The sequence below is a fragment of the Epinephelus fuscoguttatus genome, linkage group LG1 (assembly GCF_011397635.1).
Source record: "Epinephelus fuscoguttatus linkage group LG1, E.fuscoguttatus.final_Chr_v1".
In the NCBI taxonomy this organism is placed as follows: domain Eukaryota; kingdom Metazoa; phylum Chordata; class Actinopteri; order Perciformes; family Serranidae; genus Epinephelus; species Epinephelus fuscoguttatus.
The window spans coordinates 47,641,704-47,667,632 of NC_064752.1; the positions used below are offsets into that span (position 1 = coordinate 47,641,704).

At 43.8% G+C, this 25,929-nt stretch overlaps 1 protein-coding gene across 2 annotated transcripts; it reads left to right on the forward strand.

The window, feature by feature from the left end:
• Window positions 1–349: 349 nt before the first annotated feature.
• On the forward strand, window positions 350–21,735 carry si:dkey-156n14.3 (zinc finger protein ZXDC). Of its 2 annotated transcripts, XM_049570453.1 has the most exons (10): window positions 350–2,408; window positions 2,727–2,879; window positions 5,932–6,010; window positions 8,038–8,168; window positions 9,698–9,868; window positions 13,858–14,642; window positions 18,242–18,326; window positions 18,722–18,894; window positions 19,068–19,169; window positions 20,973–21,735. In XM_049570453.1, exons 1-10 carry the CDS (start codon window positions 395–397, stop codon window positions 21,057–21,059), a joined length of 3,780 nt encoding a protein of 1,259 aa, XP_049426410.1. In that variant the 5' UTR covers window positions 350–394; the 3' UTR covers window positions 21,060–21,735. The 2 variants fall into 2 exon arrangements, 1 of the variants encoding a protein (XP_049426410.1); XR_007448805.1 differs by lacking the exons at window positions 19,068–19,169; window positions 20,973–21,735 and having other exon boundaries at window positions 13,858–14,477; window positions 14,582–14,642; window positions 18,722–18,860.
• Window positions 21,736–25,929: the final 4,194 nt, after the last annotated feature.

The following is a 25,929-nucleotide window of genomic DNA, read 5'->3' on the forward strand; positions in this document are numbered from 1 at the left end:
GTCAACATAATAGCACACTCCCACAGACCTTGTGACAAATGTGGCATTGTGTTGTGTCATCAAACTGCATATTTTAAAGGGGGAATGCTCACCAACACGGATTCTGACAAATTTGTGACCAAAATTTGAGAGAAATACATCTATTGAGTGCAAAAAAAATAGTTATAGACCTTTGACTTAAACTGTGAAAATGGGAGCAAAACAAAAGTGTTGTGTTTCAATTTTTGTTCAGTGTACTTCGCTAAGGTTGGTCGATCCGCCCTTGACTAAGCAGAATTTCCATGCTGGCCCTGAAGGCAGCCCCCGGCCTGCTGTAAACTGTGTAGTGGCTCTGTGGATCGCGTCTATCCACCAGGGCGGGCCTTTCTTGAGTCGCTGCTACAGGGATACCAAGATGGAAATCCAGGGGCTTTCTGATGCCCAAAACAATCACTCTCAACATGGCGCCCTACACAGAACCACTTCGTCTCCATTTCTATCAGCGACACGGTCGATACCTCGATTTACTTCCACTGAAAATGAAGCGGATGGATTACCGGAGTCGCCTGAGCCTAAAAGTGACGACAACAACAACCCCCGGCCGAGAACATCACCGTTTCACCTACTGGCGGAAAATGGCAGCGGAGCGGCTTGTTCTCTTGTCAGCAAACCGCAACCTACAGATAAAACCATTTTACCGGGTAACAGATCGAATGTCAGACTTCATAACGTGAACACAGAGAAGGAAAATGAGCTCAACGTGCTGCTTGGTTCGCAGGAGTTTGTGAGGACTGCTTGCAAATACCGGATGGAAAGCGGGGATACTGTAATGCAAATGGCGCTGCCTCTGTTTGAAGGGGAAGAGGAACCGATGCCGCTGCGGCAGTTAACGTTACCGCTTCCAGTTTTACGGCAGCAGCGTGAGGACGGCGCCTTCAAGCAGTCCTCGCTGGACAGCCACAACGCTACTGCACCGGGGAGCTTGAACGCGGTGAGCAGGGCAGAGAAAACCACTCGGGAATTGTATGTCGTTTTTAATGTCGTTCAAGAGGATGGCAGCAGCGAAGCAAGCAAACACCGACCGACTGTGTCCCCAGACGGCGGCGATAAAATGAAAGGTAAAAAACCGGAGCCGTCGAAAGCGAGTCCCTGTAGCTCCATGGAGGTTGGAAGTAGCAGTGACGTTATTCTCTGTGAATCTAATGACAACTTGAACTGTCTTGATATCCAGGCCTTGAAAAAAAACGATCATGTTTTCAGTTTACTACACGACAATTCTGCCGCGGCTCGTGCTAAACAGACTGGCTATCACCGCACTGTCGAAGACGTCGTTCTGACAAACAAATATGGCGATAAGATATGTGGCCAGATTTGTACCGAAAACAATGAAAGTAAATTGGCCAGGGAGCTTTCGTCGCACTCCCGTATTGACGAGGGCAGTGCCTTGATTTCAGGGAACTCGGGTATCGTTGAAGCCATGGACACCTCAGACTTCATTTCAGACTCAACGGGGCTGCATGACAGTACAACCCCGGTCACGGCCTCCACAAGTCCGCCTGCTGGTGAAACCTTTTCCGGAACTATTACAATAAACAACCAAAGCATCATAGTGACTATAGAAAACGGAATACTGACTCTCGCTGCCCCACCAGAGGGATATGTACACAAAGAGGATGACATGGTCAGCTTAAAGGAGCACCTAGGCATGAAAGACCATGAGGATATTGTTCTTCTCAACTATGACAGTGGCACTAAATCCATCGGGAAGATCAGCACGCTGGCAGTATCCAGATCCAACCCGCAGGAGGAGCCCAGGCCTGGCTTGTCTGTGAGTGACTCAGAGTTGGCTCTGGTGGATGACTGCTCGCTATCAGAGCTTGGCACTTCTCTGGACTCCTGTCCCATTGTCAAGCAGGAGGCAGGGACGCTGTGTGCTGTGACAGAGGCTGATCTGGTCACCCCGTCCCCCAAAGTCACTGTGGCAGACATTGATAATGGAGACTTCCAATCTTTACCGCTAGTAAGGTCCAAGAAAGAGGCCGCGGCCTCTTTTGGGTGCCCTGAACCGGGCTGCTGCTGTACATTTGATACACGACAGAAACTTAAGGTGCACCTCCTGAACCATGCTGAGGACCCACGCCCCTACCAGTGCACTGTAGAGGGCTGCGGTTGGGCTTTTGCCACCTCTTACAAGCTAAAGCGGCATCTTCAGTCCCACGACAAGCAGCGGCCGCACACCTGTCAGTTTGAAGGCTGTGGGCGACGTTTCACCACAGTGTACAACCTTAAGGCTCATGTTAAAGTCCATGAGCAGGATAATGCCTTCATCTGCGAGATCTGTAGTGAGAGGTTTCGCAGTGCTACCCGACTCACCAATCACCAGAGGGTCCACTTTGAACCACAGAGGCCCCACAAGTGTGAATTCCCAGGTAACAGATGCTAAATGTTGGATGTTTCTTGTATTTATCACATGACAGTTTCCCCGTAAGCCTTATGCAGCTACGCCATCTGTTGTTGGCTGATGTTCTGATATGCAACAGTGTAATGGTAACATTGGATATTAAGTAAATTACCTCAAGAGATAGTAAGTTTAAAACTGTACGAAGCAGTTAGAGCTGCTATCGCGCAAGGTGTTGCTAGTAAACTGTACACATCACAGTCATGTTAACTTTTTCTATCGGTCTGATGCTGTATTCCAAAGACCATCTTACATTGTCTTCCTACTTGTTCCCCTCTGTCATATGCAGGCTGTGAGAAAACCTTCATCACATTCAGTGCTCTGTTCTCTCATAATCGCACTCACTTCAGAGAAACGGGCCACTTTACCTGCACATACCCAGGCTGCGACAAGATGTACGACAAGGCCTGTCGTCTCAAAATCCATATGAGAAGTCACACTGGTAAGATGATACTACTGCTGCACGATTAATCTAATCGCAATCGCGATGTCAGACTGTGCGATTACATAACCACATAAAAGACTGCGATTTAATGTAAATGAATGTTAACGTGTGTGCCTGTGAACGTGACTGCCGCTGCTGTAGTGTGTGGAGTTTGTTGACATCACGCCCACAAGCTATCCTGGTGTGTGCAGCATGTATGGTCAGGTGACCACCGTAGATGCTGAAAAAGAGCATGAGCACGACCATGAACAGGCTGAGTTGGTGGCAAAAAAAAACGCAAAGTCTATTAAATGGCGATACTTTGGATTCAGATACGGCGGCGTTTAACAGAAAGGCGTGCTGTGTAAAAGTTAAAGTCGCCACGTCTCGCAGCAACATGATCAATCTAAATCAGCACTTGAGACAGCACAGAGAAAAGTAGGAAGAATGCATGCGAGAGAAAGCAGAGTCGTGTATAACGTTAAAGACAAAGAGACAACTGAAAACTGCCAGAGCCTCATAAAACAATATCCAAGCACAGTTATGCATACATTTGTAAGTGTCACGGGGAAATCACAGACTCCATAACAAACTATATAATAACAAATTAAAAACATAGCAAAATTTTGCTCGGGTTGGGTTCCAAACTTGGTACTTCTAACGATACCAACTGAATTTAGGTTTATACGGCAGAGTACTGATTCACATTAAATTTATCAGTGCCAATTCTCGGTACCTGACAGCGCATCTGGGTGAGAACCAGAGTTGGAAATTAAGTGTAGATGTGCCGTGCCACGCTGAGCAGTGCCAGAAATCGACCTTCTCTGGAGTAGGTCCAAAAGCTGGGCTGACCACCCTGCTGTGGGTAGAGGAGGCATCTTGCAGACCACAGCCAGCCCCCAATGACCCTGCTTCTCCTCCTCAAATAAGCCATGTGTGTTGCAAGACTCTTCTCACTTGTGTCTGCAGGGGACCAGGGAGAAAGGTATTTTGTTCAGCTCTCAGTACTTTTGTAGCTTCAAATTGAATCTCAGTGGTTTGGAGTGTAGTTTCTCTCCTGCGTCCTGTTTTTACTTTCGATATCTGCTTTATTTTACTGTTTCATGTTTGCTATCAGCGGTAATAGAAGTTGTGTGAAGCTGTTGCTTTAAAACTTAATATTTCCTTATTTTGCATCAGCAAAGTTTTTACTTAACAAAATAATGGGGGACTTTGATTGTGAAGAATCTATAGGAAATTAAATATGTTTATCATTGAATTAGCGGAACTGTTAGCGGTCTTCTTTGCAAAGGCACGTCTGATAATACCGCAGTGAGGAAGAGTAAAAGCAGAAAAGGCCACCGTTAGAGATTTAATGAAGAGCTGCAGACAGCAATCTCTTACTGCAACTCTGCAAACAGCTCACCTCCAACAAGTAAACTTATACCTTCCCGTCTGTGTGATGAAAAAACAAATGCAGCATAAATATGGAGGGACTTTAGCTGTCGATCAGCCCACTGCTTTTAAACGTCATCGCTCAGGTCAAGCCGTCATCAGTTAAAGACACACCCTCAAGTGGGTAGCCCTGTTGTAATGGCAATGCAAATCCCTGCCGTGCTGGGCTGATGGCCCAAACCAAACCAAGCCAGCCCATAATTGTTGAAAAGGAGTATAAGTGGCAACTCGATTTGTTTCACTTACCAGCCCAAAAAACAATGGTAATCTATGGAGTGGACGGTAAATTTTTGAATCTATCAGCATCTGTAGCATGTAGACAGAAAACGTTTTCTTCCAATCCCTAAAACACCGGGCTTAGACAAGAGGCAGGAGTGCTGCAAAGCACTCCAGAGCCTTGAAGCCACCCATTGAGCTGGCAACAGAGCTCTGCACAGCTGCCAGGTACAACTTCAGACAGGAGGCAGAAACGCCCAGAATCCAGGAAGCTGACTGCAGAGCTCCGCGGCTGCCTTGGCAACTTCCCAGCAAGCCAAAACTGTCATTGCAGTGCCATTCTGCCGCCAGAGGCATCTGGTCTTTTTTCCTGTCTTTTTGTTGTTTTAGCAATAGCCTAGTCTGTGTCATTAGCCCTTTTTAGATAGGAATTGTGCAAATTTGCAGGAAAGCCCAATCAGTCTTTTTTCAGCATTGGCAGTATAAAAACAAAATCGGGGAGTGCGGCAAAATGCCGCCTACCTACATTTGTTTATACAGAATGCGCCTTTTTTGGGGCAATGGGGGGGGGTGAGCAAGTAACAAAACGTGTGACGTAAACAGTGGGAGGGAAGCTGCGGCTAGTCAGGTGACAATAGTCAGGCGGCGATTTTCTCATAAATTGGCTCAACTCACCAGTCCGCCTCTGTGTATATAAACGCTCACAGTTGGCCAGCAAAACAGCCCAACATTCGTGGAAAATCTGGCAGTGTAAAAGGGGCTATTGCCAGAGGCAGGCACACACACAAGCAACCAGACAAACAGAAGATTTGCTCTGTGTGTGAGTAGAAAAGAGCAGAGAAGCAGAATTGCGTTATACTCTTTATGTCCCCCTGCTTGCTTGTTCAAAAATTATATTTTTGGTATTACAGAGAAAGTAAAACACCAAAAAAGATACCGTTGGGTACTGGTATTAATTCAAATGTGAATGGTACACAACCGTGTTCAGTGCACAGTAGTTCTGATTAAACCCGGCTTTTAAATTCTACAATAGTGAGTATTCAGCAAACAGAGATGTTTGAGGTTGTTTTCATAAAGAATGAGTCATTCCTCAATCACATGATGCTACAAATGTGTTGCTCTCTGTTCACTGATTTCAGATGAGAGCAGCTGTTAATGCTGCATATTTCCAAAACATTATAGTGGCAAAAGAAATCACTGGAAACTAAGAATGTACCTATACTGAATCCTCTAAACTGAACCCGCTCTGGAGAAGGTTAGCTGCGCAGCATTGGTTTCATGGTATAAATATGGGCCAGCGTTGTGATAGCAGAAAGCCTGGGTTAAACCCAAGATTAGCTGGTTACCATTCATCTATTTTGATGATCTGGGACATAGAGCCTGTGCACAGGTAAATAAATGTCTAATTTCTTGTTTCCAGGTGAGAGACCTTTTGTCTGTGACTCGGAGGGCTGTGGCTGGTCCTTCACCAGCATGTCTAAGTTGCTCAGACACAAACGGTAAGTGCTTATAAACAGCTGCTTTCCCATCATTACTAACAGGGTAGACATCATCAGTTACTGGCAATTAATGCCAGATAAGGAGTAGAGCTACCCTGAGTTGGCATTGCTCGGGGCTCTGGGTTTTGTGGTCCACACAACATATTTTGCATTAAGTAGAACAGTTTCTGTCAGACAGGATTTGTCATTCAAGTCATTTAACACAAGGCCCTGATACACCCAAGCCAACAGTTTGTCCATAGGACAAAGGGTTCATCCCATTATCATATCTCACATCCACGTTTCCTCTCACTTGCATTTCTTCCTCGCATCTTAGCTCCATCCTTGTAAGATGTGGGGGAGAGATGCAGGATGAGATGTGAGAAGAGGAAATATATCTTAAGAGAAATGAGACGTCTTTTCCTCTAAGGCGTCACGTGAAGCTACATCCGTTTGAGATGACGGCAGCAGCTGATCACAGCTGGATCAGCTTTTGGTCGGCTTTATTAACAGCTGTAGAGACTTTTGGTGGAGTTTGTGTCTGTTCATGCATCCTGAAATAAATATACATACAGTTATCGACAGCAGAGAAACAGTGTTTCTGTCTTTATTAAAACACCTGCACATTAATAACAACCTGCGTTCTTTATTTTACAGTGTCCTGTTTAGAGTAACAAATTGCATTGATATTATTTTCTTCATTATTTGTATTTGTCTTTCTGTTGATATTCTGAACGTAAATTCATTAATTAATAACCCAGAATATAATTATTATATATTTTCAACACTGGAAATTATTTATTAGGTTAATGTTCAAGGGAAAATTAAAATTCTGTTACTGATCAAATCTGATGCTCAGGAAAGATCGGCCTCATGTGTTAACAGAATGGAAATGACCATCAGTGATGTAAAAAGGGTTTTTGCTGACAGACAGATGCTGTGTGACTTTAATTGTCTCCATGATAAAAGCTGATGAGGGAAATAACAGATTGTGAAAAGAAAAATCTTTCATTTAATTGCAGAAAGCTGTTTTTGGTTCTTTTGTCATTCAGATTTTTAACAAGATGATGTATCAGAAAACAAAATGTATAACTCAGGAATGATAATCTATCTGTCTGTCTTCACTTGGTATGAAACTCCACTGATGCTATGTTGTATCAGATCGGTATGACCAGCTGTGTGGCTGTGCTGTCCAATCAATAACTGATAGCAAATTAGGGGGTTGTGCTGGTCGGGAAAAGATCTTCAATGAAGGCTGCACTAGGGTATCCTCACTTCCCTCTTCTTTGAGAGCCTCCTCTCTCCTCGACTCCTTTGAGCGAATTTAAGAAATTGAGATGTCTTTAAAGATGGTGGGGTTGGATCGATTTCTGGGTCAAGTGATGGAAGATAGAGGAGTCGAGGAGGAATATTCAGTTCAATTCAGTTTTATTCACAAAGCCCTATATCACAGATTACAATTTGCCTCAGCAGGCTTCACAGCATATGACATCTCTGTCCTTAGACCCTCAACGTTATTGAGGTGTACACAAAGTCGGGCCGTTGTAGAGTGTCAGCCACCCTTGTAGGTGTGGTCTGTCCTGCACCGCTTGCCCTCATTGGCACTAGTTGGCCTTTTTTCTGCCAGTTTAGCATGTTGAGGAATGAAATCACTCTGATTGGCAGTTAAGCTCTGCTCAAGAGAAGAGAAATGGAAGTGAGGAAAGTAAACAAAGAGCTTAAGTGGAGAGTGAGTGAGATCGAAACAAGCTTTGTTATGAGGTAAGACTGTTTTTCTTAAGCAGAAACATTTCCTGATGTTTGTTGGCTGTCAGTTTGGTGTGTTCATGAGGAACTATTGGCCAAGACACGGCGACATGAGGTGACGCAGCAGGGGCTCTCATCGCTGCTAGTTCTCCTACATTAGTTTGGTGTGTCTGGGCCCTGTCATAGTGGTGTTGATGCAGTTCTCCTAGGTTTTGACAATGAATGTTTGTATTACCGATTTTGCTTTTCATTGCACCTGTTATAGTGAGTGTCTCACTGACCGCAGTCTTCTGTGTTATCAGGAAACATGATGATGACCGTCGCTTTGTCTGTACAGAGGAGGGTTGTGGGAAATCCTTCACACGGGCAGAACATCTCAAGGGTCACAGTATCACACATCTGGGCACCAAGCCCTTCCAGTGCCATGCAGAAGGTATGTACAGGTATTAAAACAAATCATAGGACTAGGACTTACTGCTGAGAGAAAGTTTATAGTTAAACATGAGGATGTCCCTGTCTGATCTCAGAGGTCGGTATCGGGGCTTATCAAGACCCAGAAATGCTAACCAGTCAGAGCAGACTGGGTTTTGTTGGTTTAAAGAGACAGGCGCTAAACGGAGTGTTTCAGACAGAAGGTTAATACAGGTGTTCCAGCACAGACTGTATGAGGACAATTAAGTGTTTCTGAACATTAAAACATGTAAACATGTTCTAGTAGAAACCCATATTACAAGTTTGAACTTGAAAAAATATTGATCGATTGATTTGAAAACTTTGAAGTACTTAACGTGCACTGTGCAGTAGTTTTATGGAGATCTGAACTTGGTATCTGTGGATACTCGGTATGAAGTGATTTGGATCGAGATTGAAGACAAAAAAAGGACTCATCAGGACATCCCTAATAGGGCTGGATGTATATAATGACTACGTACAATATATCCATATGTTTTCAAGCAAGATATAGATTTAGTCAATACCGTTTATATCGATATAGGGTCAAGTTGCATTACATAACCTTTTTTGTTTTTGTTTTTTTTTTGTTTGTTTGTTGTTGTTTTTTTTGATGCCAGTGTGCATCTCTCCTCTCTCACACTCTGCACAGCTCCACCCTACTCACGTACTCACAAGTTCTCCAGCAACACTAATACAGACACAGAACTGGTAGTCTTTTTAATCTGTCTGTTAATTAGTCTACAGTGCCACATCGGTCTGTATGTTGCACGTGCTACACTAAGTCAGTCCGTGAGATGAATGAAGTGACCGCAGTAACACACGTGTAGTACAGTCCTGCCCTGCATGTGTGGGAGACAAAACTGCCTGATTGTTTCAGGTGAGTGTTGTTTACCAGTTTGTGTGTGAGGTGGATCATAGGGCATCGCCGTTCTTCTTGGTAGTTGTAGTCCAGCCCCAATCCCTAGTTACACTTAAAAAAAAAAAAATCAGATAAGACTGATTAATGTAGAGAATAAAAGTTTTTTAATACTATGCAGGATTTTCCCATCACACTCACAAAAAAAGTAATCCCTCTCAATCATCACTTGTGTCCAAATCACAGTATGTGGTGGTATATTTAATCTGCAGAGACTTTGCCCCCTACCTGAATGTTCTTATTTTCTTCTTGTTTCTTATTTTCCTCTTATTTTGCTCAGTCCTGGACCTCACTTGGCTCAGTGTGCAGGTGAGGTTGGGATTTCATAAAAAGTTAAAGACCATGTGCCAGACCGTAAGCAGCATGCATCCAAGAGGAAGCTATGAAAATCACAGACACTGCACCGGAAAATACACAAATGTAGCGAGGCGAAACGCCAAAATGTAGTTGGCTTTCACTTTTACCGGTGATAGCGTTAACAAACAGTAACTGGTCACTATAACTGTATACCTTTTAAATACAGTGCAGTTAAATAGATTATTTTCACTTTAAGTAGTTTTGCATTTTCTGTTTATCTCCTTTATGTTCTTCAGGCTGTAATGCCAAGTTCTCAGCTCGCAGCAGCCTGTACATCCACTCCAAGAAGCATAAGCAGGACGCCAGCACCCTGAGGACCCGCTGTCCCGTGGCCAACTGTTCCAAGCACTTCTCCTCCCGCAGCAGCCTTAAGAGCCACATGCTCAAACACCACCACCTCAGTCCTGGTCAGTAATGCATTTGGTGGAATTGTTTGACCATGGGTAGGGCTGCACGATTATGGCCATTGTGATAATCCTGATAATTGTGATCTTTATTGAGATCACGGCTGTTTATCAGGATTATTAATTGTTTTTAGGATAACATGTTTTAATTGCACTTTCTATTAATTGCCCTAACTATCTGAGTCTTACAGTTACTGTAACTAAAAAAAGAATTAGACATCATTTTTCTTTATTTTTTTCTGAATATTTGAAGGCAAAGTGTTGGGGCCTGTCCCAGTACCCACACTTCCCCTAGAAATAACCTCTTGTACTTGGTTGTGCGCATTCACGTTTAGGCTAGTGGTGTCCCAAAACAGAATTGAGGTAGTGGAAGTGGTTTCCAACACTTAACATCTGCCCTAGATTCCAAGGGAGCCCCAACCCATACTTACAACAAAGTGGAAGATGAAATCATCAACTTTGGCAAGTTTTGGAAAACGATTTTTATTGTACGATCGGAATGTAGGCTATACAAACAACAGATGGTTGGACTAGCGTAAACTCATCAGCAGCTCAGTTGAACACAGCGTCAAAATGTTTAAACAAATCAACTTATCCGAACAAAATCGATCAGAACTAGAAGACATCGGAAGCGCCTCCTGTTTTCAGCATTTCTTCTCCGTTGATTCATCATACGGAGAAGAAAAAAACATAACACGCCACAGCACAAGCGCTGGAGCCGGCATTTTAATTGTGTCGCTTCTATGCGTGATGTATGCCTAGACGTTGGCCACGCCGACTTGAATGAAGTGGTGTCCCATTTCTTAGGGAAAGATCTCTACCCTAATATTTCTCACTTCCCTCATCAAGGGTTATCTTGCAAATGAGGGCACTCAGTACCAAGTGGAAGACTTAAGGGGTAGAAGTGGGACAGGCCCTTAGGCTGACATGTGAAACTATACCACTTATTTTGTTGCAATTCTGTGTTTTTAAATTAAGATACTTTATTTATATTTTTTCCCTTTTACCAATTTGTCATATCGTCAAGAATATTTTTATTGCAAAAATACCCTGAAATATTGTGATATTATTTTAGGGCTATATCGTCCACCCCTAGTGGGAAGCTGAAATTGTGATCATGATTAATAATCAATTAATTGCTCTGCCCTATTATGGGGGTTAATATTATTTGAGCTTCATCTTTAACCAGAGTGGTGCACCTCATAGGTGACCCACTTATGTCTCTGTGCAATAAAATGATATGCTGCGTGACAGTTTTAGCAGACAGAAACAAGGTGCCAAAATAGAATTCAGGAAATGTACCATAAAATGGTCCTCAAAGATATTTGTGTGGTATTGCTAACTTACACGTTTTAGTTAGTGGTTTTATAACATTCATTGACCCTTCGCTGAGTCCCGCATCTTAGTGATGGTCTGTCAAGTTGGAGCTAGCATGAAGCCTATCCTGTAAAGTGGGATTTATACTTCTGCGTTGCATCGACGGCGTACCTACGGCGTAGCCTGACGTGCACCTCCCTAGAAATGTAACATCACAGCACAGCAGACCTTCTGTCTATTTTTGTAAGCTGAAAACCATTTCCCTCAGTGGAAACAAAGCTTTTATTTACTTTTAGTTCACAGATAAACAATGAATTGTGAAGAAAATAAAGCCTTCACAAGTATAAATGCTCACAGTGGTCTAGGCCACATGTGTAGACTACGGCATAGGCTCTGCATAGAGCTGAAGCACAAGTATAAATCTGCCTTAAAGGAGCTATATGTAAGAAATCTAAAGCAAATAGTCGTAAAATCCTCCTAATATGTCACAGAGACTAAGGAATAATGTTCATGTAACATACTGATCTCACCGACAACAATAGTACGGCCAGAATATTTGCATTTAAAAAAAAATTTTACGGTCCGCAAATCATGTTTATGTTTTGAATTTGTGTTTTGGCCTGTTGCACCACCCACCGCCGTCTACCAGTCACGCAGTCAGTAGAGTCTCAGCATCAGTTACAGTTACGACTGAGCTACCGCAGCACGGCAAGCAGCAATAGCAGTGTCCCAGTACATAGCATTAGCAGCCGGCTCCTCAGCTGTATCCCGGCAGCAGCGTTAGCAGCAGAGAAGCCGGACTTGCTCGAACGGTCTGCTAAGCCTAGTTCACATTACACAATTTTCACCCTGATTTTACGTCGTGGAGACTATCATAATCTTATGAGTGTTCATACCTGGCAACGTGTGTTTCTGTCAGCGGGAGTCTCGCCAACTGAGTTACGACCTGTGTGTGCATACCACAAGATTTCTCCACTGAGCCCTCGCCAACAGAGCCCCAGATAACGCGGTGATGTCACCAAACTTGGAGACGACACATCGTAAAGGCATGGATATTCTTCCCAGTGTTGAATCAGATCTGCTTTCAGGGCCTGGCTCCAAACATAATGCGCTCCCCGTGATCCTGTGGACGCCACCATTGTTGTTGTTGCTTGCCGGCTTGTCAGTGTTGCCAGATCTTGAAAGAGAAACAAGCAACTAGGGCTATGGAAACAAGCCCTAAAGAGGCGACTGTCATGCTTTTAAATAACCTACTAGACGGATATATATAGAGAGAGGGGACGTTTACAGAGCAAACCCAAATAAGCAACTCCACTTTAGAAACAAGCCCAAAGTCGCGGCTAATAAGCGGACCTGGTAAGTGGCAACCCTGCGGCTTGTCCTCACATTTCTTCTGTCCTCCTGCGTGCTGATGTGGGACATAGCCCGCCTCTCATTGGCTGATGCTCTTTGTCAGCCGTGTCAGACTTCTCCAGTTTTCTAGCATGCCAGATATCCAATTCCAGTCACAGACAAGGGGGTGACTTGCTCGTAGGCTTGTTCACACATGACTTGTCGTGGCAGATTATCTGCTGACTCACCTCCGACCCAAGTTAGCTCTCAAAATCCTCTGCGATGTCAAAATCGTGGTGAAAATCGTGTAATATGAACTAGGCTTTACCTGCACTCCCTGAAGAAATACTATCAAATTTTTTGAAAAACAAAAATGCGTTGCCAGAGTGAAGCAGACAGAAGATGTTTGATAGACATATTCAGGATGTTAAACTCAAACAGCAGTGATAACAGGTTGAAAATATAAAGACAGAAGCTGAAGCCTAACTATGGGGTACAGATGACCAGATCACTTGTGAAGAAATATAAAGGGAAAATTTGTTAATATTTAGCCTCTTGTGTGTGACTGCAGTGTGTTTAGATGAACATTGTTTTACTCCTTATGCTGCCAGCCACCAGACCTCTGCCAGCAGACAGGCAGCCACGTTGAGCTCCGAGGGGAAGCCAAACATTGTTCATCAACACAGTGTCATGACACACAGCTGGTTGAATATTGGCATGCTTCCCTATGCCTTCACTGGTTCCTGTGCAGCAGTGTAGGTTTTGATCCAGCGTTATAATCATTAAAAAGCAAAAACAGCATGTCTATACATTCAGTATCCTATACTTTTAGTAGCTAGCCAGTTAACCCTACACTTTTCAGGGTTTTGATTTTGGAATGAGGAAGAAGCATACAGTATATGTCCTTCCAACCTCTCCAGGTAACGAGTGTCATAAAGACACGTGCACCAGGCACAATATTTAGCTCAAATGCCCCGGAGCATTAACGCTGAGGAAAGCCAAGTCCTGAAACATGTCCATTTTTGATACTGCTGTGCGTCTTAAAAGACTGATATATATGATATTTGTGAGTGCTGACATTTTGATCTATTCAAATTAACAACAGCACCATGTTATCATGCATATAATCAAACTGGGTTAAGACATAACTGCTCTGGTGTATGACTTCAATGGCCAGTGCAACCATCTTGCCTTACTAAAATGAGGATGACACTTTCTCTTCAAGTTGCTGGTGTAATTACTGAATAAATTTACTAAACATATAGAATTTTTTCAACTACATGCTTCTTGGAAAATCATTTTCATCCTACAACTTTCAAACTTCTCCCTCCTCTCCATCCCAGATGTTCTTAGCCAGATGGAGACCACACCCACACTGACCCCCAGCAGCGAGCTTATCAGCTCCACCCCAACAACAGTTGCAGGGCCTGGTATTGTCGGGGGTGACCAGCTGACGAACTTGGACCTCAGTTCTCTTTTCTCTGCTGTGCCTGGTGGCACTGCACCCACAGCTGGCATCGGAGTGGGAATTCCTATCGCTGGGAGCAGCTCTAATGGCACCTTCACCATGGACCTCTCCTTGGTCAGCTCAGGCATCCTCACCATCGACCCCTCCTCAGTCGGTACTACACTGGGTACAGGTACCAGCAGCACATTGGCCAAAGCTGTGGACCCTCTTATCCTGGCAGCCAGTTCTGACATGGGCCCCCATCATGGTCTGGAAGGTACAGTGGGTGATGTCCTGCCCCCACAGGGCACTCTAAATCTGGATGATGTGCAGACGGTTACCCCAGAGGCCCTGGGACCCCTCACTGCTCTCACTATACAGGGTGCTGGTGCCCCTGTGGACCCCGCTCTGCAACACTCACTCAGCTCCTCCAGTGCCCTGAGCGTGGAGCCCACAGCCTCCCTGGCAGTGGCCCCTGTTGCTGAGCTGCTGGCCTCCCCCTCAAAGGTGGTGGAGGTGAGTGGCCAGGCGGGAGCAGGGCCTCTACTTGGCTGTGTGGAGGTGCTGGGACCTCAAGAGGGAGGAAAAGTCCTTACCCAGTTTGTTTTCTCTGGTCACAGCAGCAGCTTCAGCCCACAGAAGGACCAGGAACTCAGTGCTGTGTCACCAAGCAGCTTCCTGGTAAGTGCTCATGCTGTCAGGCAGCACAGATTAAAGGGGAGCTCCAAACTCTTTTTGCAGGTGTTGGGACAAACTATTACGTGTTAAAAAGTGTTTGAAGTCTGAAAAATGTGATGTATGATGTCACTTGAGTCAGCATCTGTTGGTTCTGAAGACGCCAAGTTTGAAAAGTAAAAAAGTGTGGAGTGAGCTTTTCAGACCCCAGTAGTGTGTTGTTCATCTAACATTAGCCACAACTTGCACAACACACTCCAGTCTCTGGTTGCACTGTAGGAAGTAGAGTTGCCTTGTGGGTAATGTAGGCGCCAGGTATTGACAATCATTATTTAGCAAGAATGCATTGAATAGAAAAGTTTATGTCTCTGGTTACTCTGGTTATGCTGTGTTGATTTTAATACTCATGATACTGTCCATCATGTGTCTGACCCTGTGTTATAGGAGTGTGAAGCTAAATTAATGGAATACTTGTTCAGGGCAATGCAGGGATGTCTGAATGCAGGGGAATTTTTTTGTATTTAAAGCAACATTTACCTTTCTGGAAATTTTACGCTTGTCTTTGTTTAGGTTAAAATGTGATTAATAAGCTGATGGCACGCTAAAATGTAAGTGAATTCCACCAGAAATGAAAACTCATAATTATAGCATTCTCATATGCAGGGCAGGAATTTCATGAGGGCCACGAGGGCCACGAGGGCCATGGCTCTTGTGGCCTCCCAGTTTGGCCCTGTGCCCTTGAAAAAAATATTTGCCCTAAGGCCACAGTGGCCTTGATGCCCCGCCCGCACTGCCCCAGGTGATTTTGCGGTTTTCTCCTCTGCCTCTTTCCTGTCAACACGACTTTGACATCTGCGTCTATTGAGAAAAAAATAATGCGATGACATCCTGGAGTCATTGGGCAACATCAGATGAGACGATGCATAGCCTACATCACCAGTTTGGGGGGGGGGGGGTGATTCAAGCCTGGCATGAACCGCTCGGAGGGGCTGTAACGACAGTTTGACACCAGTCTATCACCGGCCAACCAGGAGACTTCATCAAACGCCCGGGCAGCAATGCACTTTCTCTCTCCTCTCCTCTGACTCTGACACAGGGGGAGGGGGGGACGAGGGCAGGGGATGCGTTAAGCCTCGTTTTCAAGCCAACAGTAAAGTAGCCTACTCACGAAAATAAAATGGAGTTGATTTTATGGCGTTTAAATGCCAACACCTGAGCAGATATAAACCAGTGATACGAGCACAGAGAACAGTCACCGCGAGCAGAAAACTGTCACAGCGAGGGCCTATTTCTGCTCCGTGAGCTTACAAACCGTATCCACGTGCACGGGCCTGTGATGAGCATGCGCGACTCTCCCTACGCGCTCGTTGTGCTCAACACTTGCTCGCTCAGTTTGATCACTGTCACAGTTTAAGACTAAAATAATGAAATAATATTTAGCAGCTGATTCTCTGTTTTTTACACTTACACCTCAGAAAAGGTGTTAGACATTAAAGCAAAGCTGTTTTAACCCACTTGTAGATTTGTGAAACCTATATTTTGCTTATGAAAACAGAAAAAGGGTGTTATCACTGATATTTCCACATCCAGACCACATTAGACCGATGAGAAAATTTAGTCTACAGAGATATATTGTGTGATTGTATTTCAAAAGGTAAAATGATATTAATAATGAAGTCTAATTGAAATAATATTACTATGAAATAGACCTAATATTAGTCCCGAAAATGTCCAAGGTGCTTCATAGAGCTCTTCTATCTCACTGATATATATATATATATACAGTACAGGCTAAAAGTTTGGACACACCTTCTCATTCAATGCGTTTTCTTTATTTTCATGACTATTTACATTGTAGATTCTCACTGAAGGCATCAAAACTATGAATGAACACATGTGGAGTTATGTACTTAACAAAAAAAGGTGAAATAACTGAAAACATGTTTTATATTCTAGTTTCTTCAAAATAGCCACCCTTTGCTCTGATTACTGCTTTGCACACTCTTGGCATTCTCTCCATGAGCTTCAAGAGGTAGTCACCTGAAATGGTTTTCCAACAGTCTTGAAGGAGTTCCCAGAGGTGTTTAGCACTTGTTGGCCCCTTTGCCTTCACTCTGCGGTCCAGCTCACCCCAAACCATCTCGATTGGGTTCAGGTCCGGTGACTGTGGAGGCCAGGTCATCTGCCGCAGCACTCCATCACTCTCCTTCTTGGTCAGATAGCCCTTACACAGCCTGGAGGTGTGTTTGGGGTCATTGTCCTGTTGAAAAATAAATGATCGTCCAACTAAACGCAAACTGGATGGGTTGGCATGTCGCTGCAGGATGCTGTGGTAGCCATGCTGGTTCAGTGTGCCTTCAATTTTGAATAAATCCCCAACAGTGTCACCAGCAAAACACCCCCACACCATCACACCTCCTCCTCCATGCTTCACAGTGGGAACCAGGCATGTGGAATCCATCCGTTCACCTTTTCTGCGTCTCACAAAGACACAGCGGTTGGAACCAAAGATGTCAAATTTGGACTCATCAGACCAAAGCACAGATTTCCACTGGTCTAATGTCCATTCCTTGTGTTTCTTGGCCCAAACAAATCTCTTCTGCTTGTTGCCTCTCCTTAGCAGTGGTTTCCTAGCAGCTATTTGACCATGAAGGCCTGATTCGCGCAGTCTCCTCTTAACAGTTGTTCTAGAGATGGGTCTGCTGCTAGAACTCTGTGTGGCATTCATCTGGTCTCTGATCTGAGCTGCTGTTAACTTGCGATTTCTGAGGCTGGTGACTCGGATGAACTTATCCTCAGAAGCAGAGGTGACTCTTGGTCTTCCTTTCCTGGGTTGGTCCTCATGTGTGCCAGTTTCGTTGTAGCGCTTGATGGTTTTTGCGACTCCACTTGGGGACACATTTAAAGTTTTTGCAATTTTCCGGACTGACTGACCTTCATTTCTTAAAGTAATGATGGCCACTGTTTTTTCTTAAGTTAGCTGATTGGTTCTTGCCATAATATGAATTTTAACAGTTGTCCAATAGGGCTGTCGGCTGTGTATTAACCTGACTTCTGCACAACACAACTGATGGTCCCAACCCCATTGATAAAGCAAGAAATTCCACTAATTAACCCTGATAAGGCACACCTGTGAAGTGGAAACCATTTCAGGTGACTACCTCTTGAAGCTCATGGAGAGAATGCCAAGAGTGTGCAAAGCAGTAATCAGAGCAAAGGGTGGCTATTTTGAAGAAACTAGAATATAAAACATGTTTTCAGTTATTTCAGCTTTTTTGTTAAGTACATAACTCCACATGTGTTCATTCATAGTTTTGATGCCTTCAGTGAGAATCTACAATGTAAATAGTCATGAAAATAAAGAAAACGCATTGAATGAGAAGGTGTGTCCAAACTTTTGGCCTGTGTATATATATATATATATATATATATATATATATATATATATATATATATATATATATATTTACTTACACACACACACACACACACACACACACACACACACACACACACACACACATGATGCCTGTTCTGCTTCCCCCAGCTTGAAAGGCCTACATAATGGTGCGTAGTAACTTATGTGTACCCATTTTGTTTGTCAGGAGAGTGGAGGCTCAGCGAGGACTGACTACAGAGCCATCCAGCTGGCCAAAAAGAAGAAGCAAAGAGGTCCTTCAGCCTCCTCTGGTAAGAGACACATGGACTGCTTTCAGGCCTATTTTAATGCCTCCTCAGTCAGACTAGACATAGACTAGAGCAGTGATTCCCAAATGGTGTGCCGTGGGATTTTGTGATAACTTGCAGTGTTCAACTGGGCCTATACAAAAAGTTAGGAATAAATTTTTTAAAAAACAAAATATACCTGTCACATTTTCTTCTTATGTTTATTGTCTTATGTCGTGATAAGAGTGACAACACACGTTGTAGAAGCTATTTGCACAAATGTAAATTCAAGTGTGCCTTGAGATTTTGGCTTGCCCTTTGGTGTGCCTTGGGCACAAGAAGTTTGAAAACCACTGGGCTAGAGACTAGAGTGATGGAACAACAGTGAGCGATGATGTTGTTCTCTTTAACCGATCCAGGGAGTTCAGGATCGAGTCAGAGAAAAACAAAAGGAGTGAAGGCAGCCTCAGCTCCTGCACCGATAGCTCCCTCTGGTGTTCGATATGGTGAAGGAGCTGCAGCAGTTAATGGGGGCCTGACTCTGCGTGACCCTGTGACCGGGGCCCAATATGTCCAGATTCAGCTGCTGCAGGTGAGAGCCCCAGATTTCTTATTATAACACATTTAGTTTCCCAACTACAGTGTCTGCAGATATGATTACATAACCACCTACTGAACCCAGTTATAATAAGAAACTGATCTGTGTTGAGAGAAAAGTGTAGCTGTTGTGGAAAGACATGCTGATGATAATGTATGTGAATGCAGGATGACCCAGCCAGTGATGGTGACCTGGCCTTCCAGCTGAGCTCTCAGCCCTCCAGCTCTCACTCTCAGCTCACTGCAGACCTGCCTGTCAACATTCTACAGGTGAGCAAAGTTTAATCTGCTATTTCTGATGCCTTTTATTTATTTAAACACTGCCAGCAGCTAGAAAAAAAACAGTCCCACAACTCCACATGGAGATACAATGAGGTTTTATTAGGTAGCAAATCAAACTGTGAACATGTAAAGTGGCACATCCACAAATGGAAATAACAGTGTTAAACAATGAAAAGTGGTAAATGTAGGAAAAACTAGAGATCATCCTGCATTGGAAACACTCCAGCTGTGAAAATGATCCGCAACTTAAGCGAATTTAGCTCCTGCCTTGAATACGTGCACCTCCCCAGAAATGTAACTACACGTCATGGCAACACAAACCTCCTGCCTTTTTTTTGTAAGCTGAAAACCATCTCCCTCAACAGAAATGAAGCTTTTATTTACTTTTATTTCACATATAAGAAACAAGACAATAAAGCCTCACAAAATAGCATTTTAAGATAAGATAAGATACACCTTTATTGATCCCATAAGGGTTTTATGTCTTGTGTGTGATATATCCTGGCTTCATATGAGTGGAGGACATCTCAGCTGCTTGCTAGGCTAATTTATTCAATATAAAATGCCATAGGCCTGTGCTAATAACATTAGCATGTTGTATTTGTGGGCAAATATGTCCTGCCAAAGTGCTTTGTCTGTGAATCATTTAGATATAGTGAAGCTAATCAGTGTACTTGTGTTTGAAGTTGTTGCTATTTAGCCATGTTTAATGTGTGTTGAATCAACTAAACTTTACAGCACTACACAGAAACCCCACCACCGACCAGTGTTTTGGAGGTGTAACTGCAGTGACACAGACACACCACCGCACAAGTATAAATGCTCACAATGGCATAGGCCATGTGCATAGGCTCTGCATTGAGCTGACGAACAAGTATAAATCCACCTTTAAAATGAATGTGGGCCAGGGGCATGAAGTGCCAGCCCCCTTGCTTGGATCATACTCATCTTTTACCTCATTTAAATTTTGATTGTAACTGCAAACCTGTACAGTTTCATGACTCTTACCTTGCAAAGTTGCAACACTATTGTGTCGATAAAGTTTGTGCACAGATAGACAGATGGATACATAAACACCTGGAAAAATAATATGAATGAGATGAAGATATACATTATGAGGGGAAAATTCTTTTTTTTTTTTTTTTTTTTTTTTTTTTTACTCTGTTGTCATCTACACACAGGTCTGAGATAAGCACACAAACAGGACCTATACATAAATGGAGAAATGTTTAGGTGAGGGGGCTGCCTTGGACAGGTGCTGAGCAGTTGCTTGGTGTCTTGCTCAAGGGCACCTCAGCAAGTGCCCAGGAGGTCAACTGGCAACTCTCCAGCTACTAGTTCACACTCCATACTTGGTCAAACTGCTTATGTGTAGAGCCCCATGATGTACGTAATGTGGAAGCACAGAAGGATTGCGAAGTATGACACTAAAATAGAATCCACTGTAAAAGGTGTCCTGCGCTGCAAACCTTGAAACCTCTATAGGTCCATTGCTATGTGCATAAAGTTAACACATAGCCCTGCTGTTTATCTTTCTTTGCACTGTATTGGGATTGAAGTCTGTTTAGTTGCTTGTAGCATCTCAAATGTGGCTTTGACTTGCAACTAAATATGAAGCCCATTTCATAGGAAATACAGAGATATGTACTGTGTATTGCCAGTAATAACAACATATGAATTTTTGTCCATATCACCCAGCCCTATGCAGAGTGAGGCATAATGATTTCTGATATATTCTTTCAGCTTAGTTTTGATTTAAGAGAACTGTGTTGTGTGACTGTTTCCTCACAGGAACCTTCAGTGATAACGGAGGACGACAATGGTTCTGACAACTCCCAGTTCACAGGCAGCACAATCAATCTGCAGGACTTGGAGTGACCACTACAGAGCTGCAGGTCTGAGGTCACCAGCACCTCATCACTGTTCACAGTTTACATCAAAAAACATACTCTGAGATGTTTGACTCCATCAGGCGGTTGCCTCATCTTTTCCCTGGACTTTAAAAGCCTTTTTGGACATGTGACTGGTGTTGTGAAGGGGGTGGATACGAGTCCACAGATAATGCACCTTGATAAGAGGAGATGAGGATTTGTTTGTTGAGAAGATTATGTGTTTATTTCCTAAGTCCGGTTTGTACCAAAATCACAGCTGAGAGCATTCTCATGTCAGAGACATGTGAGAGGCTCTTTGTTCCTCTGTGTCCTGTGGGTTTTTATAGTAATGGTGTCTATTCCATGGTGCCACATTGCCACTCATGCACACACAGTGCGCTGTCTATGCTCCAGTTGCCTTACAGACACCTCACGCTGTGCATTCCTCCACTGGTGGGTTCTCTGCTTTATTCGTTGCTGTTTTGATTTTGTTAAATTTATTTTTCTATGGCAGCAGTATGTCCACGTTGAAAATATGCCTGATCATGTGTTTCTATACAGTATGTAAGGAGTTACTACCTTCTTCTAATAGTTGTATCTGTTTATTTATTATTTAGCTGTGGGTTTACAGAATGGCAGAGCCAAACACAGAGATGAATTAAAGAATCAAAGCACAATCAAAACCATTCATGGAGGGGCTTCATTTCTTTTTCTTTAATTATATCAGATGTTTACATTTGGTCTCCCCCATGGCAATAGCGCTTGTTGATGGCAGTGCCCCCCCCCCCAGCAGAACTATGCACCATGCCACACCACAGAAACTGCCCAGGAATGGGACAAAGAGCTCAAGGTGTCAACTTTGCCTCCGGATACCCCAGATCCCAGTCTGACCTGACATTTGAGGGATGTGCTGGTGCTCCAGATGTATCCCCACTCCACGGTGGGTGCTCCTTGGACCAGATTTGGCTCTGACCTGTCAAGGCATAGACAGGACCTCTGGGTGGCGTCCTATAGTGTTTGGCACCAGGGCGTTGGTTTCAGATCTTTTGAGTCCTGTCAGTTGTGAGGTGGGGTATTCGCATGTCCCACAAATGTTTGATCAGATTGGGATCTGGAGAATTTGGAGGCCAGGCTGACGCCTTGAGCTCTTTGTCACATTTCTCAGGCCATTCATGAGCAGTTTCTGTTGTGTGGCATGACACACTGTCCTGCTGGGAGGCCACTGCTACTGGGAATGCTGTTGCCATAAGGGGGGTTACTTGGCCTGCACTGGTGTTTAGCGGGGTGGAGCGTGTCAGGTGGCATCCTCATGAATGTCAGAGCCCACGTTTTCCCAAAAGAACATTGCATTTTAACAAGATTAATGTTCACTTCATCTTTCAGTGGTTTTAACGTTTTGGCTGATCGGTGGGTGGAGGTGATAATTACTATGGATATGTGCATCCTGTCGACCTGCAAACATGGAGCAAACAAAGAAAGAGAGAGAGAAAGAAACACTTTTCCGACACTGAGACTGAAGTTATTTTGGGTTAAGTGGAGTTAAGAATAAATTTGTCATTTTATTAGTAGTGGTGTAATAGGGACAGGTAGATCAAAATCCTGGAAGGAGATAAGGATACTGGATACCCTAACCTTAACCCTAACCTGGTGTCCCCTGTTGTAAGAACCATCAGAGAAGTTAAAACGAAAATGGTTTCTAATGAAAGTTGGTGCAAAGAAACGAATAAGTGCAAAAACTCACACTAAAAAAAACAGCTACAGGAGGAGGCTCCTCCCTGTCACAGCTGCAGATGAGCACATTGCCTGCATGAAGAATTGTTCCTGATGGAGACCGCAACATGCCTCCACTGGAGCAGTGAACAGCAAACTCAGAAGGTACGGTGATGTAAGTGTTACTATGTGTTAAATCGCTATACACTAGTCCATACCCATTGAGTGCACAGTTTGCCCACATGCAGTTTCACATGATGTGTGTTTGGGATACAGGTCATAGGAAATTGCAGATTAAATAGTCAACTGAACCAATTAAGAAGAGCAATGTATTCAGACAGAGTTTCTGTGAATTTGATAGTACGATTGCTTTATTGAAAGTACAGTAGTACCATTGCCAATAGTGGGATAGTTAGTGGGCTAAAACTGTACATGAGTAGTTGAGGTAGCACATTGAAAGGCAGATAGTTCAAGTATTTATGTTGTATTGACTTAAAAATGGGGCGCACTGGTAGAATGACTGACTGACAGACAGAATGACACACTGACAGTTTCCGTGTTTATGTACAGCCTACCATACCATGACTTATGCCGCATTCACATGGAATCAGGCAGGCGGCAAACGGGAGACATCTGCTGGACGGAACGGGAGAAATAAACAAGCGGTCCGACGGAACTGCTCGACGGTAAAATGACACGCACGTGACTCATGACACGTCATTGTTGCTATGGCGATGTTCAGCTCGCCAAGCTAATAAAGCAATTCATAACATTACGTTTCATATTACGTAGGCCTACCTGGTATTCCACCCAGCACTGCGCTAATCGCGTCCCATATGTACGCCTTCTTGGAAGCATCACGGTAGGCTTTTAAATTTTGGTCATATAATTCTTAGGGATGCACCAAATATTCGGTAACCGAATATATTCGGCCGGATATTGCAAAAAAACACACATTAGGTGTTCGGTGGAATAAGTGAAAAGCAAGGCTGAATAATAGAGTCCATGTTATTGGTTCGACATCCCATTAGTCCGACTGACCGCGGTGCTGAACGGCTCACGGCGGGTGTATGGTGCGCCGCGACCGGCTTGAGGCGGAGCAGGCTCGCGGCTTATGTGTTTGTCACTTTCTTTTTCATTTTAACCCACACCATGATCTTTTCCTGACCCTAACCAAGTGGTTTTTGTGCCTAAACCTAACCAGACCTTAACCACAGGGCATCATGATGATTTCGGAACAGTGAGTTTAATATGGTCGAACCAATGGGCAGTCGAACCAATGGGCAGTTCCCGAATAATAGCGGTGTGTTTTGATAACGCAATCAAACAGCATGTGGTGATGGACGGAGTAAAATGTCGGCAGTGTGGTGATATTTTACTCTGTCCGTCACCGCACTCGCATTTGCGACTAAAATTAGTTTTGTGCGAGCAAAATAAATCATTAAGCACGCTGTGCAAACAGATTTCAACCAGCAGCAGACACAAAAGGAGAATCCCGCCGGTTGTGGGTTGAACAGGGTCACAGACACAGACAGTAATGTATTCCTGTCAAATATGGCGGCCATAAGCTTACCAGCGACGGAGAAGTCCGGCTCCAATAATGTCCTCTTCTTGGCGTCATGACTGCCCAAAAGTACCTGAACAGCCAAGCCGTGGCAGCACACAGGTATGTGATGTGTCAGAGGGGAAACGAGCCATTTACATTTCTCTCTTTGTGGCAGGTAACGGCCCACAAACCTCACCGCACTTTAGGGACTGTTCATTACTTATGAAGGGACTGTTCTTTACTTATGAAGGGACTGTTCTTTACTTGTCAGGGGAGGAGGGTGGCTGGTTGATTCTTATTTTATTTATTTATTTCATTTCAATCCCCCCATGTTCATCACGTATTGATGCTGTTTTTGAAGTATGAATAAGTCAATGAGTAATTTATTCCATTGAAATATCATTGATGTATTATAGAAAAGTGATTTATCTTTTTATAAATGACAAAAGGCACATTTGCCTCATTTTGCTGTGGTATCGTGATACTACTCAGAACCATGATATTTATAGGTATATGATATATATGATGGGGTGGCAGTAGCTCAGTCCATATAGGGACCTGGGTTGGGAACCGGAGGGTTGCCTGTTCAAGTCCCCGTCCGGACCAAAATATGGAGCGTGGACTGGTAGCTGGAAAAGTGCCAGTTCACCTCCTGGGCACTGCTGAGGTGCCCCTGAGCAAGGCACCGAACCCCCCAACCACTCAGAGCGTCTGTCATGGGCAGCCCACTCTGACATCTCTCCACTTAGTGCATGTATAGGTCCAGTTTGTGCATGTGTGTGTTTGGACCTGTGTGTAATTGACAACAGAGTGAAACAACACTAATCTGGAGGGGGTTCATCTGCAAAAACTAACGAAAAACTAAACAATGGTATTCGGTACTCGGTATTCGGCCAAGCGCTTAATTTTATTCGGCTTCAGCCACAAATTTTCATTTCGGTGCATCCCTAATAATTCTGGGTGCTGCAACACCAAAAGCACTAGCTTTTCGTTGTTGACTTCAGCCATTTTTTCTTTTGTGTTTTGGAACTACGTCACATCCGGTTGAGTATTCCGTGGCTGGTGAATGGTAAAAGTTAAAATATTTTAACTTTGGACGGCATTCTCTGCCGACCTCGCCCAAGTTTTACCATCCTTCTCTCGTCCACTAACATGACATCCCGTTTGCCGTCTGCCGTTTGGCTGATTCCATGTGAATGCAACATTAGTCATACCAAAAATTAGAAGAAAAAAAAAAAAAAACATTTGGCCACGGGGGAGCCACAGCGATCTGTCGTATTTTAGCCATTTTTAAGCACTTTTCTGTTATTATAGCGCCACCCAGTTGCCAATTACAGTTAAATTTCACCAGTCACCTTGAGGCGTCATGTTCTACATATCTACCAAGTTTAGTAAAAATCGATATAGTGGTTAGGCCTACCCACTGAGCAAGCAACGTCTGTGGACGTCCAAGTCTAGTTGATATCACGTCTGTGGACATGATATCAACTCCCATGACCCTCTCACTGTGCCAAATTTCACATGGATTGACCAAGTCAGTGAGGAGAAAAACGTGGAACAGACACACAGACAGACACAGAAGAAGGAGCCGTGTTTACAGTGTTCGAGTAAGCAGTACGCA